General features: G+C 42.3%; 1 protein-coding gene across 3 annotated transcripts in view; it reads right to left on the bottom strand.

The window, feature by feature from the left end:
- Positions 1-15,476, bottom strand: part of LOC107373711 (signal peptide peptidase-like 2A) — a 119,806-nt gene that overhangs the window by 91,274 nt on the left and 13,056 nt on the right. For all 3 annotated transcript variants that reach the window (XM_070555208.1, XM_070555209.1, XM_070555210.1), the window contains exons 2-5: positions 7,870-7,980; positions 7,610-7,792; positions 7,337-7,426; positions 6,589-6,722 (exon numbers count right to left, since the gene is read on the bottom strand). In XM_070555208.1, coding sequence (XP_070411309.1) covers positions 6,589-6,722; positions 7,337-7,426; positions 7,610-7,792; positions 7,870-7,980 — 518 coding nt within the window. The remainder of the gene's footprint in view (positions 1-6,588; positions 6,723-7,336; positions 7,427-7,609; positions 7,793-7,869; positions 7,981-15,476) is intronic.

Genomic DNA, 15,476 nt, shown 5'->3' with positions numbered 1-15,476 from the left:
GTCGCTATATAAAGCAGCCGCAGCGCCGCTACCTGCATATAAACCGTGTCGCGGACACCGCCATGTTGAAATGACGCTATGCATTACGGGGCTCCCAGGGGCAGATAAGAGTTGGTCTCTCTCCGAGAATAATTATGAATTTAACAATGATTACTGCCTGATGACATTTTCCCACATCTGCAAAGCTCACTGGAAGGACACAAACCGAGGGGTTTATTACTCAAGTAAGGGTAAAAAAGTATCTGATTAGAAGGCTACTTGAGTACTGAGTATCATCTGGTCGAATATTTTTAAAATGATGACATCAAACAGACATAAAATAAGAAGTTATGGGCAAATATTGGTATTTTAAAGACTAAAGGGGAAAAATGTAAACAAATAAATAACATAATTACAAAATAACCATTTTAGGGAAAATTTAGACAAACTGAGGACAATATTTTCCTGATATACAGGGTTTATTTTGTTGTCTGAAAATGTAACACGTTTAAAAAAATACCGCGACAATACTGAAAACCGTGATAATTTTGGTCACAATAACTGTGAGGTTAAATTTTCTCACCGTGACAACCTACTCTGATCGCAAACCTCCAGACCGCCGGTGTCGGTACAAGATCTGCTCGGGTGCAAGATCGGCTTGGGGTCCTTCGACTGCCGATGACGTCAATGTACGGCAAACCCATTCGGACAAAATACACTACACATCTATACTGTTGGAAAGAATTTAGCAGTTTCGTTATTAAAATAATGTTTCTAACGACGTAAGTTTGTGTTTATAATGGCATTTGTAAAATAAAACACTATATTGTATTCATAATGTTGAACTCCTCTTTGAGCACATCCCTTGAAGGATCATAGGTATTAGCAACACCTGTGAAATTGTATTTGCAGGAAAGAAGTGTGTCCCGTTTATTGAAGTATTTTGTGTTTAGAGTTTTTGACGTCTTGTCCATGCGTAGTTCAGTTACGCTCATAGCTGCTAGCCGAAACGCTCGAGTTCTGGCTGTACTAAAATACCTGTCTGTCTACTTATTTGATTGATGGTAGTTTTACATTCTATTAGACTCCAAATGTAATCATTTGGCACGTTTCTAATTCATAATTTGTAAGAATGTAATCAGTGATATTAGCATTAGCATTCCTATGGGTTTTTCCATGTATATTAGCGTTGCGCTAACCACTCGCTGCCAAATTGCAGCCTTTGCGATTCGAAAATCTCCTTTTGTCACATCGCAATTTAATTGCACATGCAGTTAATCGTTCAGCCCTAATATACATGCAGCTCTATGCTAAAAGTGTATTTTCAAAGAGGTAATGATGGATTTCTTTGTAAAAGTTGTCCATCTTTCCAACAGAAAGATTTGCCTGGACCAACGTAACGTGATAACAACGTAACATGATAACAACGTAATGTGATTGTGTAACTTCCGTAAGGTTCATGTTCAGCCAATCAACTACTTTGACATCATCGGCAGTCGAAGGACCCCGAGCTGATCTTGCACCCGAGCAGATCCTGTACCGACACCGGGATCAACTCATACAAGGGTATCGTAAGCCTGCATACTGGTGTTTGATGAGGTTTTTATTGACAACTAACTCTATAACAAACAACAAATTCTTTTACACACAAATTTCACAATTTCTCTCAGATACAAAGATTCTGATAAACATCTAACTTACATCACACCGCCTACACATCACATTCCATCACCGCATATCCACTCCATCACATCTCACTATTCATATCTTGTCATGTATCATTTATCTAGTCTGTTTAACTGAATGGTCTGTCATATTTGTTTACACATATATATATATACATTTTTGAGCTCTACCTGCCACCTGGCGAGTAAACATTTGCACCAAATTAGTTATGTTTATCAGTCATCTTCCATGGATTTCTGATACTCCTCCCGCCTGCATGCAACTTACACAAACTTACGTGAAACGTGAGCGCCGCATCCAAAGTCATTTCCACCTATCCCATTCAATCAGTTTATCAAGTTAGCAGTTAGCTTCGTGTTAAAACTAGCGGTGAAATGTGGCGGTTTTTAACTGGAGTCAGCCAGCCTTCCAAAAGAAAACTCGTCGAACTGGAAGAAAAACCACCAGGACCAGTGGCAACCAGAAGATTTTGTGAAAAGTGGCGAACTGGAGATGGCGGAGTCGTGAGACAACGGCTACATTATGATGGTCACGTAGCGTTGCTGCCTTTCACAGACAACTGTCCCTCGGCATTCTTCAAATATCCAAAAAATGCCCATACTTCCGACTTTGTCTTCTTTGAGGGATAATAAATGTCCCGAGTGCCGTCTCCTCTGGCCATTATTTCAGCTTTAGCTTAAAGAAAGTTTTGGTCGTAAACAACAAAGTGCGCATGTGCCGCCGGCAACTTCAGCAGATGATACGGTGGCTGGTAAGGGTCACCGCGCCTACACCGCAGCCACGGTAATCCACCGAGATAATATATATATATATATATATATATATATATATTTTTTTTTTTTAAACAAGACGGTTATTATTATTGTCAACTTTTTTACCGGGGTTTACCGCTACACCGGTTACCGTGACAACCCTAGCCCCGACACACTTTCAGATATTCTCATGGTGCAGCTGTGTTCTCCAGAGATCAAGGACTAGGACCCAAATGAGGCTGTAATGCTTTGGCACAAAGACGGTGTCAGAAGCAGGAGGCCAGACTTCATGGACAGAGAAAACAAGGAGTCTGACTAGATTTCAATGAAAGAGTTCATAAAAACATCTCTAAAAATAAATAAATAAATAGTAAAAATGACAAAAGAGTTGTTTTTCTTATTAATTCATGTTTTAATTATTTTGACACTCTGTTTGGAATCAACATAATATAGAATAACATGCTTTAGGTAGATCTAAATCATTTAGAAATTTGGCCGGTAAAAAATATGCTTGGCCGGTAGATTTTCATCATCTACCAGCCAACTTGGCCGGTGAGTAAAAAATTTAATTTCGGACCCTGTATATATATATACATATTTATCTCTTTTAATTTATCATTTTATTTACATCTTAGTGTTTTTACATGATTATGCTTTCTTTTACCATCTTTATAATCACTTTTTATCAGTTACTTTTTATCCATATTAGCTTTTGTTATTTTACAGTTATATATTTTAATCCTCCAGTGTTTCCACTGCGGAGCCCTCTGCCTTGGGGCCGGTGGTCGGCGGCGGTGGCCGGGGCGCTCCTCGACTAGTGCCCGGGCAGTGGTGGGGGTATCTGCACCCCCCCACTGGGCGTCATGGGCCGGTGTCTTGGCTGCTGCAGTGGATTTGTTGCTGTCAGGGCAGATGGCTCTGCTGATGATGTGTCGTTCATTACCTGACCCATCTGAACTCAGCCTATTGTTTCCTTTGTTGTTCACGTGTGTGTGTGTGTGTGTGTGTGTGTGTGTGTGTGTGTGTGTGTGTGTGTGTGTGTGTGTGTGTGTGTGTGTGTGTGTGCGCGCGCGCGCATGGACGAGTGTGCGGGTGAGCTTATGTCCACTTTGGAAGTTGGGTGCGGGAGGGGAACCGTAGCTGTCAATTGTTTTATACTTGGGCAGGGGGCTGGGATGCAAATATGGGATCTATGGGGCCATTTTAATCTGTGAAGCACTTTGAGTTGCATTTTTTTGTATTAAAAGTGCTATATAAAGTTGATTTTATTTTATTTTATGTATCATTAGTTTAGGGAAATAATTAAATTCATTTTATAAACTATATACTGACTATCTGAATTAATGAGAAGTGTTTTTATGGTCCATAAATAATCTGGCAGATCTAACCAAATTAAACTACATCCCACTTTTAAAGAAAGTGGAAAATGACCTTGCAAGATGGAAATCGTTACCGATATCACTCATGGGGAGGGTTGCTACAATTAAAATGATGGTCTTACCCAGAATAAATTACTTATTTTCAATGATCCCAAACAAGCCACCATCTGACTGGTTTAAATCTCTGGACTCCTCAATTACCAAATTCCTTTGGCAGGATAAACCTCCACGAATTAGCTTAAAACGCTTCAGAAGACCAAAGACAGAGGAGGACTGGATCTACCCAACTTTTATTATTATTTCTTAGCCAACAGGCTGCAATATATACCAAGATGGTTGCAAGATAACCCACTAGACGAGTCCTGGTTAGATATAGAACAGACACTTTGCAATACGATAGAGCTTTCAGACTTACCATTTATTAGCTCTAGCATAAGAAAACATGAAAGCTTCAAAAGTATTAGTATCAGCACCTCTCTGACAGCATGGTGGGAGTATCTAAAAATGAAAGAGTCTTCAATAGTACCATGCAGACACACACCTATCTGGAATAATCCTGATATTTTGGAAAATAATAAAATGATTAACCTTCCGGACTGGAAAAATAAAGGAATCCTATACCTGGAACACATATATGAAGGATTGGACTTCATCCCATTTAATAGAATAGTCTCCCAATTTGGAATGGATAAGAATAGCTTTTTAGAATATCACCAAATTAAATCTGTAGTAAAACAAAAATTTAAGCTCAATAAAATAGAATTACAAACACCACCAAGGGTATTAGACTTCTATAATCTCAAACCCCCCCAAACTACTGTCTAAAGTATATAAGACACTGTCCAAAATAGACGATAGAATAGTAATCCCTATTGAAAAATGGGAGGTGGATCTATCAGTCAGCTATGACCAGAACTTCTGGTCCCAAACTTGTTTAAAAACTTTTAAAATGATCAGACACCCCAATTTACAATAAATTCAGTACAAAATTCTACACAGAGTACACTATACAGGTCATCGGATGTTCAAGACGGGGTTTGTGTCCTCTGACACCTGTACACACTAGGGGCTGCATCACGTAATTTGTTTTAAAGTCGACAGTCAAGTAATGAAAGTTGAGTCGACTTTGACTAGTCGCTGATGACGTCATACACCTGAAGCGGGTTGGTTCGCTGGAGTTTTAAACAATTAAAATTGTGCCCTTAAAATTGCGCCCACATTTTCAAAGTTAAACACATCTCTTATCAATGGTAGTTTCTGCATCTTTACTCCTGCATCTTTACACAAGAATAAACAAGTCTGCTTCTAGACCTGCACAAAAGGGACACACAACAATACACTGAACAATCACACTATAATAAATCACAGTGCATTTAGTGCCAACCACAGCCTTAAGGCGTGTTGAACGTGCCCAAGTCCATACTTATGAGAGCACCATGTGAGCACCTGTGTGTGTACACGCACTTGTTTATGTAAGGTTTCTCTATAGGAGCATCTAATACTTGTGCTGGTTGGCTTGGAACCCGTTGATAACTGCTTGCAGCTCAAGTTGTTTTTATAAGTGTCATTTTAGTTGTCCTCGCTATTTAAATATTCTTTTCCAGGGTTGTGTTCTGTCTCGTCTTAATTTTAGTTTATTGCAGTAGATGGTCATCCTTCTGTTTTCTGTTCGTTGTTCCCTAATTTAGCCTTATGTTTTATAGTCCACCCCAAGTGTTAAGTTGATTTTTTACTGCAATGTTACTCCTCCCATACTCATTCATTTCCAGTGTTCATCGTGTTCTGTTAGTCAGTGGTTTTGTTCAGCCAGCCTACAATTCTGTTCGCCCATTGTCTTTGTTCCCTCAGTGCCCCATTAGCCTGTCACACCTGCAACAGATCAGTATTTATCACACCTGTTCCATCATGTCCCCTTATGTTTTGTACAACGTATGTCTCTCCTGTGTCTCTCCAGGCTAAAGACCAAAGGAGACAGATCATCTGCTGCTGTTGCCCCCAGACTCTGGACCTCTCTCCCTCTGAGCCTATCAGTGGACTCAGTGGTCTCCTTTAAAAAGCAGCTGAAAACTCACCTGTTCAAGCTGGTTTTGGTGAACTTCACCACCCTCTCCATATTCTGCTCTTATTCCGCCTTTCCCGGGATCCACCGATTTCCCTCTTTCCTATTTACTTTCTCTCTACTTACAAAATTTTAATCTCAATAAAAAATATTTCTCATTTCAAAAATATTTGTAATCATTTTTTGAAATCTTTTTTTATACTTTGGTCTACTTTTTGTGAAGCGCCTTGTGATTTTTCTCTTTAGAGACACTGTATAAAAGGTATCTCTCTCTCTCTCTCTCTCTCTCTCTCTCTCTCTCTCTCTCTCTCTCTCTCTCTCTCTCTCTCTCTCTCTCTCTCTCTCTCTCTCTCTCTCTCTCTCTCTCTCTCTCTCTCTCTCTCTCTCTCTCTCTCTCTCTCTCTCTCTCTCTCTCTCTCTCTCTCTCTCTCTCTCTCTCTCTCTCTCTCTCTCTCTCTCTCTCTCTCTCTCTCTCTCTCTCTCTCTCTCTCTCTCTCTCTCTCTCTCTCTCTCTCTCTCTCTCTCTCTCTCTCTCTCTCTCTCTCTCTCTCACATTACTAAAATAAAGGATTTAAATAATTACCTTAATTTACCTGACTACTCCCTAGATTTCCCGCGTTTGGATCCAACCTTTTCCTGCCAGTGTGTGGATGCGAGCATGTGTGTGTGTGTGTGTGTGTGTGTGTGTGTGTGTGTGTGTGTGTGTGTGTGTGTGTGTGTCTTACAAACTTACCTCTCACATGCTCCACTCCAGAAGCCACCTAATGTGATCGTTACCATGGAAATCAGCAGAATGACAGCAATGCTTGGATCAATTTTTGAGTAAGGTGGTGCATACAGACTGGCCTGCATTCCCTCACCGAACACCTGAGGACATACGAGAGCTGTCTGGACTGAGACAGAAACTAGATATTCCACTACAGCCTGGAACTCAACGTCAAACCAAAACAAGCTCTACCCTCACAGATGGTTTTAGTCTAAGCTATAAACCCAGCCACTCCATGTAAACAAACAGGAAACTGTTCTCGTTACAAATCTGTTTTCTGACGCTGACTTGCGCTGATTTGCTGCCTTGTCTAAACATTTGCTTATAATATGCTATTTGAAACAAAACAAACACCATGATTGTGCGTGGCTAGGCCTCATACCCCGTGTGCAGATTAATAATACAACAGGGAAATTCATGGCTTCGCTTGAAACAACTCTGTGGTTGACGAGTGGCTGTTACCATTAATAGAAAGAAAGAATAGCCAGTTGATCTTCAAAAGGGGTCAGGAATGCAATGTGTTGAAATGCCAAACAGCATAATCATCTCATTTATGTACATGGTGTGTCTTTAAAGCTCTAGTTCACTCACTATTTCACACAGAGAACACATATGACACAGTTTCTATGAGGACCTTGAATTTGACCCAAACTGCACTAAATGGACTCATGCAGAAAAAGTACAAATCAGAATAAAAACAGCCAAGCCCCCTGACCTTCTTTGCTTCCAGGAAGTCCCTATACCTCATGAGAGCCAGAGGAATCTTGACCTTTGTGTACTCAGAGTCATTGGCTGATGGAGTGACCTGAAAAGCAAACTCAGTTCAGATTATAACTAATAAAACTCAAACTCCAACAAGCAAGCAGGTGTCACTTCATATCTGTTGCTGGATCTTACTTATTTTCAAAGAAAACTACTTCAAAATACTTACAAATGATACCTTAATGCTAGTAAAAAGATTAATTTACACACAAATAAAACTTTGTACCAGTGATTTGCTGCTGGCAATGAGCAAAGCTGCAGCACCGAGGCTCTGGGCAACAAGAGCTTTCTGGCTGAAGTCACACTCCCCCCTCATTGCCACCAGAGCTTTGCCCTTCACCACATCTGGATTAATCCCCGAAGAGTTACACAGTAAAGTAGAGGTCAGATTGACCAGCTGGTACTGGAGCTGGAAGAACAGAAAGAGAAGTGAAAAATAAAAATAATAATTCAAAACAAAAGCCTTAAAAGGAAGCAAAAACTTACTGCGGAGTCGAGCAACTGTGGAAGAGGAGTCCAAGAATGATTGTGGACGACGCAGTACTCCCTGTATGAGCTTGCATCTGAAATGTGCAAAACAGCCTCCTGGCCATTTATCTGTAAAAGGCAGCATAACATTTAATCACTGAACAAATCACAGGATCAGTCCAATTTTAGATCCTCAATTTCATTTCTTTATTACGCTGTGTGTCAAAATAACCTTGCACTGCAAGATGAATTCTCGTGGGAATTGGAAATTTCCAAACTCAGGAGAATCCATCTTGTACCGCTTCAGTTCAAACCGTCCGACGACCACGCAACAGCAAATTTCTGAAAAAGACTCGGCCTCTGTGTGGCAAAGTTTGAGGACCATTACCAACTACAGCCCCAAACCCCCACCTCCACTGATGATCTGCTCTTGGCCAACAGCCAAAACAACTTCTATTGTTGATTTGATGAGCCCTCAAGCAGGTCTCACACCTCATCCAGTGCCAACAAGAGGCATTGGTCACTTCACTCAAACCCCACTCCAAAGCCATCACCATCACTGTGGAATTAACCCTCATCCTCACCCCTCACCAAGGAGGACCTCACATCATGCACCTCCACCACAATGCTACACAGATGTGAGGAAGTAATTCAAGACTCTAAAGGAGGTTTTCCAGGATCACTATTCAGAGCAACTCGGCCCGACCATTGTTCCAAGGGCACGGTTCGGTATTTTCCCTCTACATTCTTCCTATTTTTAATCCCTGCTCCATTAAGGTACCTGGCAAGGCCGAGTCGGGCCAGCAACATGATTCTGGCCGCTGACTGGCTAGGGGGCGGAGTAACTGGTTGCTCTGGAGTTTTTTACTTTCCGTTTCACTACCTGCAGCCATTTCTTGGTTCAGAGTCTGAAAAAATGCCATAAAACTGAGCAAAATGTCCAGCAACACCAACTTTTTCAGCTGAGTTGTGTTTCTGTGGAGCTTAAGTTACCTTATACTGTTTACCGATCACCTCATGTTATTTTGTCATGAGTAAAAATCCTACTTAGATTTCAGAGCTTATTTGTACCAAATATAATACACGTGGTTTGATTCCAACAAACACTTCATCAAATTTATGTAGTTCCTTTGCCATCACATCCAGAAGCTGTTCCAAATGATCCCCGCTACAGAACAGAGCAGACAGATCCCACAGTGGGGAAATTCACTTGTTACAGCAGCACAAACACTCAAGAGAGTAAATTAAAGAAAAATAATAACAAGGGTACATGCATTATTATTATTAGCCCCTTTTATGCCTGTTCACTCAAGGTCTGGCTGTACCCACTTTCTAGCGTTCTTTGAGACTAAAATCAGAAGATCAGTGGTTGGCACTAAATGCACTGTGAGTTATCGTGTGATTGATCAGCAAAACATGGTCGATTTTATATTTTCTCATTAGGTTGACGCAGTGATAGCTTGCTCTTGTATTGTTGTGTGTCCCTTTTTTTTCTTGTTTAATTTTCTCTTGACTGCAGGTCTAGAAGCAGACTTGTTCATCATTGTTTATTTTTGTGGATCTCATGCATATACATAAGCCGGCTGTTGCAGCACTCCGCCAATGACATGGCGACCGTAGATCAAGGCAGATCAAGGAAGCGCTATTTCACAGAAGCAGGAATTGAGGTACCTGTGGGTGACGTGGAAAAATGAAAGGAAGTGCTTTTGCAAAACAAATAAGAGAAAACCCACGGAGTGGCACAACGTTGCTGAACCCGTCAATGTTGTGAATTCTTCAGAGAGATCTGTGGCAGATATTAAAAAAATGGTCCAGTCGGGATTCGATCCCCAGACTTCCAGGTGAAAGTCACACGCTAACCAGTCAGCCAAACTGAGATCTCCCTTGTCCAAGTAGTGAAAGCAGATAACGGAACGGGGAAGCTAATCAGCATAAAAACCAGCATGAAATTATGGAAATGCCTCAAAGAAAATCAACACGATCTATTAGGTGTCCCAGAAGGCTCATATCTGAAGACAGTGACCACGAAGAAGGACAGATCTCCAGTGAACCAGGATATGAACGTTTGTTCAGTCTTTAAATTTTATTTTTTTATTTGAACAACCCTCAACTATTTGCTAATTGTAAGATTCAACTTCATACCAGCATTATTTATCTTTTTACCATAAATAATTATTTTTGCTAAAACAAAAGTTTTTGGTATTGAAGTGCACGTTGTGCCAGAGAAGCACCCCATGGCAGTGAGATGTGCGCTCTGCCTGCAGCTGGAGAGAAACGGCTTCAAGGTCTACCATCAAATAAAAATGTCTGGAAGTTTACAAAAATAAATGGTCTTAAAAACAGCTAAAAATGATACAAAGGTTCAAACTTTTTTAAGAATAGATGCATTACAGATCAAAGTTTAAATTGTTCATTCCAAATTGTTCGCACAAGTCATTTAGAAGTTCCTGTTCTAAATTCTAATCTGTTTTTTGCATTTTTCACTTTTAAGCTGATTTTTTAAAGGCTTTAATAGAAATAAATTCTAAATACAAACCATACACTGAAAGCTGAGGTTGTTCTGAAAAAAAGAGTTACACACACTTTGTACTTTTTATTACAATTTTACAGCCATAAGATAAAAAAACATACCAGGCGGCCCTGTTATGATTATGGTCATAAGAGGGTTATTACGACGGCGATGCACAAACAGGAAGTGATTGGTAGTCATTCCACTCCAATCCAATTGGTGGCGGTAATGCGCCAAATTGTTGTTTGCCAAGTGCCATAAAACCACAAATAAGAATAGGAAGAGAGGCGGGAGCATTCGTAACAAACTCAAAGCAATAGTCAAACCATTAAGCATGAAATTGAGTTATCCTAGTGGCTCCAATAAGAGAAAGAAGCAGCTTGCTTCATAAAAGCTTTTATTTTCACTTCTGAAAGTGACGTCGTTTCTCGATGTAAACATCAAAAGGAAGCAGAAAGGAAAGACAATGGAAAATGTTTAAAGGGAGGAAAACAGACCAAAATGGAAAATGGAAAATAGAAAAAAATAACTAAGGCTAAAGCACAGGAGCACTGACAGGAAAAAGAAAGCAGAGCAAATATTAAAAGCGCTCAAAGGGCGGGAAATACAGGAAAAAAAAGAGGAGGACTAATAAAAAGGGAAAATAACTCGTGTCAGAAGAGGGGAAAGTTTCGCAAATCCAGTTAAAGGTAAGATTGTTGAAAATTTTGTGTAAGGGGCCCCATGTCTGTGTTCACCTTGGGCCCCCAAATTGCTAAATCCGCCTCTGTGTGTGTGTGTGTGTGTGTGTGTGTGTGTGTGTGTGTGTGTGTGTGTGTGTGTGTGTGTGTGTGTGTGTGTGTGTGTGTGTGTGTGTGTGTGTGTGTGTGTGTGTGTGTGCGTGTGGGGGGTCTTGTTCAGTGTGAAAACGAAGCAGTACAAGTGATAACGCTGCAGGATTTCATGCACCATCTTTTCTTTTTTTTTTTTTTTTTTTTTTTACTGTGTCCTGTCTGGCTGTGAAGCAAGCAGAATTGATGTCTGAATGCTGGTGACAAGCCTTACAGATTTACTCTCAGGTGGAGCATCAAAGCGTTTGCTTTTAATGTCACGCCTGATACTTAAAACTTTATTGTTATTGTTGTTGAATGCTTTGTAATTCCGACCAGACACGGAGACAGAGGTGAAAGAGAAAGGAAAAGAAAAGGTGGGGAGAGAGGGGGGGGGGTCCACAAAAATAAACAAAAATGAACAAGAGTCTGCTTCTAGACCTGCAGAAAAAGACAAATAAAAAACAAAGGGACACAAAAAAAGGGACACAACAACAATACAACAAGATCTACCTATCACTGCGTCAACTTGATGAAAAGAAAAAATATATATATATAATCAATATTGCTTAACTGAAGAATCACAATAATAAATCACAACGCATTAAGTGCCCACCATAGTCTTAAGACCTGTGTTGAACGTGCCCAAGCCCATACTTATGAGAGCACCATGTGAGCACCTGTGTGTGTACACGCGCTTGTTTATTTAAGGTTTCTCTATAGGAGCGCCCAACAGAGAGTGTAAGGGACCACAGATCTGCCCCCCAAAGATGCGCAGGAGACGGGGGGGGGGGCTCCAAGTCCCAGAGATCCAGGCGCTGCCCCAGAACGCAGGAACCCGAAGGAGACTGCAACCAGGAAGGCCCCCGCCCCCCTCGAGAGGCACAGAGGATCGTCCCGGGGGGCCACAACCAGCAGCCGGCAGAGTCCCTGGAGATATCAGCGGCAAGCCCAAGGCCCGCCCGCAGCCTCCCACCCCCTAGCCGGCCGAGCCCGGGACCCAGCGACCCGGGACCCAGGGGCGACCACCCCCGCCGGGGACCCAGCAGAGCCCAGGGACCCAGACCCCACCAGGCAGCCACCGGGATCTAACAGGCAGATGCCAAAGATCTTAAACCCCCAGACCCGGTTGCCACGAACACTCAGGCAGACCAAGGCACAAGCCCTCACACCAGGTGTGGCAGGGGGAGGGGGGACAGAGATCTATATCATCAAGAGAAGTTCCAGGAGAGGGGAGGAGTCAAAGTCCCCACCTGACATATACAATCATACACAAACACAGTCACACGCTCCCTCCCTCATGCTCACACATGCACATACAACCCAAGACTTACAAAAATGCACGCCGGACACCCACTCATGCTCCCCATACACACCCTATTCACTCTGGTCCCGGTACTGCTGCACATGGGGTACAACCATCACCGGTAACCAGAGTTTGACCCTTTCTGCTGGGGTGCTGATGAGCAGGCTCCCCCGCCCAACGCTGAGCACAGCAACCCACCACCCCAGACCCCAACCAGACGGCCAGATCTCCCTCCTAGCCTCCAGCCCCAGGAAGCCAAGCAACAACAGAGGTGGCTAAGACCCCTAGTCTCCCTCCGCCTGCTCCAATATAGTGTTGTGTGATCATGAGGTGTATTCCATGGCTGTGGTGAGCGGGCAGTGCGGGCATTGCCTGGCCTATGTCAGCGGATGCCACCGCACCACCATGCACCATCTTACATTGGTGATCATCTTAGTCCCTACACCCCCAGCAGGTCCCTGAGGTCCAGTGACCAAAGCCTACTGGTTGTGCAGCACCAGGCTAAAGGTCAAAGGTGACAGATCATCTGCTGCTGTGGCCCCCAGACTCTGGACCTCTCTCCCCCTGAGCCTGAGATCAGTGGACTCAGTGGTCTCCTTTAAAAAGCAGCTGAAGACTCACTTGTTCAAGCTGGCTTTTGTATGACCTTCTTCACCTCTCTCTCTTTATTCTGCTCTCCCCACCTATTCCACCTTCCTCAGGATCCACTGGTTTCCCTCTTTCCTGTTCACTCTCTCTCTTTCTTAACATTTTTAATCACAATTGTCTATTTTTGCACATTTTAAATATATTTTAACCATTTTATAAATTCTTTTTTATATTTTTACATTTTTTGTTTTTGTGAAGCACCTCGTGATTTTTATCTTGACGCGCTATAGAAATGATATTTTCTTCTTCTTCTTCATAATTTTATACTTCTCAGCAGCAGCACTGCAGGTGCTCTCCATGTCCAAAATGTGCGTAAATCAGGTCCTTAGTCAGCTTAAAGTTGCGCACATTTTACCGTTTTCTTTCATAAATCCCAAAAGTTTGCAAGGAAAGTTGCTTACGCAGTTTTCCGACATCGTTTAGTGCATAAGCAAGCTTGATAAATGAGGCCCCAGGTCATTAAGCTAATCACCCAGCAGGTCGCATCCAGTCACTGACTAGTGTCAGTCTTTACAGCAATCCTCATACTAAGCAAGCATGTGGCGACTGTGGAGAGGAAAACTCCCTTTTAACAGGAAGAAACCTCCAGAGAATCCTGGCTCAGTATAAGCAGCCATCCTCCACGACTCACTGGGGATGGAGAAGACAGAGCACACACACACACACACACACACACACACACACACACACACACACACACACACACACACACACACACACACACACACACACACACACACACACACACACACACACACACACACACACACACACACACACACCAAGTAGTGTTTCTATGGTTACATTGTGATTTCTTAGTAAATATTCAATTTGGTGAGATATAAATTTTATTGTATTTATCCTAGTGAATCTATAATTAAACGGGTAAACTAGTAGTAGCACATTCAAGAACCTGGTTCTGGTCTATTGGGCCTTACATGGACAAGTACCACCATACATTGTGATCTTCTGAGGCCCTGTCCACTGGTAGCCGGGGATCTGCCAAAACGTAGATATTTTTCTACGTGTTGGCCTGTCATCCACACGAAAACGGAGTTTTTTCACACGAAAACGGATCTTTTTAAAAACTCCGGCCAAAGTGAAGCTCTGCGTTTTCTCCGTTTTGGGTGTCTGCGTGTGGACAGACAAAACCGGAGTTTTAAGGTCCACAACGTCACTTTCCGCAACAAAAAAATGCTGACATCACGTGTGCGACCTGTGTTTACACTAGCCGACATCATGGATGCCCTCAGAGCTGCGCTCGCTTTATCAATTGTCCAAGCGCTTTCTGCTTGTTTGTTTTTGCAAGAGGAATTACTGCTCCTTGCGGAAGACCACAGACGAAGGACGAGGTTAAGAACGGGGGACGTACTGCCGCCTACAGGTCTGGCATGTCCTTAACAACGTATTTATCCGGGTACGTGTGGACAGAGTTTCTTTTTAAACGAGGTGGTGTGGATGCAAGTTTTTGGAGGGGCGGATATTCGTTTTGTGATATGTTTATTCCATTTGTGTTCTTAATTGAATGACCTGGAATCGAGTTGTGGGCGGAGCTACACACCTGTGAGAAATAAAAGGACTGCTCATTCACAAAATGGGAATGCAGGCCAAACGCAAATAACGACTGTGTGTTTATTTGTCCTCCGATGCCGGGTTCCAACTAAAATTCAGCACGGCTGCCTCAACAGGTAATAGGCCCAGTAAAGAGTTTGGAGGCCGATGGAATCGATAATGTTTTGATGGAGATTAAAAGAATTACGAACAGTGGGGAAAAAAATTCCTAGCGCATTTGCACCTGCTTGGATTAAAATTCATCATCCTGAGTGACGATCCAGCTGCAGATGATGAAGAGGATGCGGAGGATTCCAGCACAAATGAGGAAGCGTATGCTGTTCTAATTCAGCTCTTGGATGATAAGAGTTTTACCCCTGGTAATGAGAGACGCTGCAGATGATGGCAGGAAGGCGCTGCAGCTCCTGGGCGACCATTATGCAGGAAAAGGGAGGCAGCGCGTCATCGGTTTGTACACGGAGTTAACTTCTCTCCAAAAAGGTGTGAATGAGAGCGTCACATACTATGTTATCCGGGCAGAGACAGCTATCACGGCACTGCATAATGCAGGGGAGACACTAAGTGATGGTTTATTGACAGCGATGATTTAAAACGGCCTGCCTGATGCATTCAAACCATTTTCTGTTCACATCACGTATGGAACTAGGATTGGGACAATATTCAGCGTAACTTGTACCAAGTTGTGTAACTTCGAACATGTTTCATCACATGTAACTTTGGATTCGTAACTTGTAACTTTAGTTTTCTAACCTTTAATTCTCAATTCGTACTTGTATTTCTT

This window comes from Nothobranchius furzeri, chromosome 9 (assembly GCF_043380555.1).
Source record: "Nothobranchius furzeri strain GRZ-AD chromosome 9, NfurGRZ-RIMD1, whole genome shotgun sequence".
Classification (NCBI taxonomy): domain Eukaryota; kingdom Metazoa; phylum Chordata; class Actinopteri; order Cyprinodontiformes; family Nothobranchiidae; genus Nothobranchius; species Nothobranchius furzeri.
Note: the sequence above shows the minus strand (reverse complement) of the source record. Positions and strands in the feature narration are given on the sequence as shown.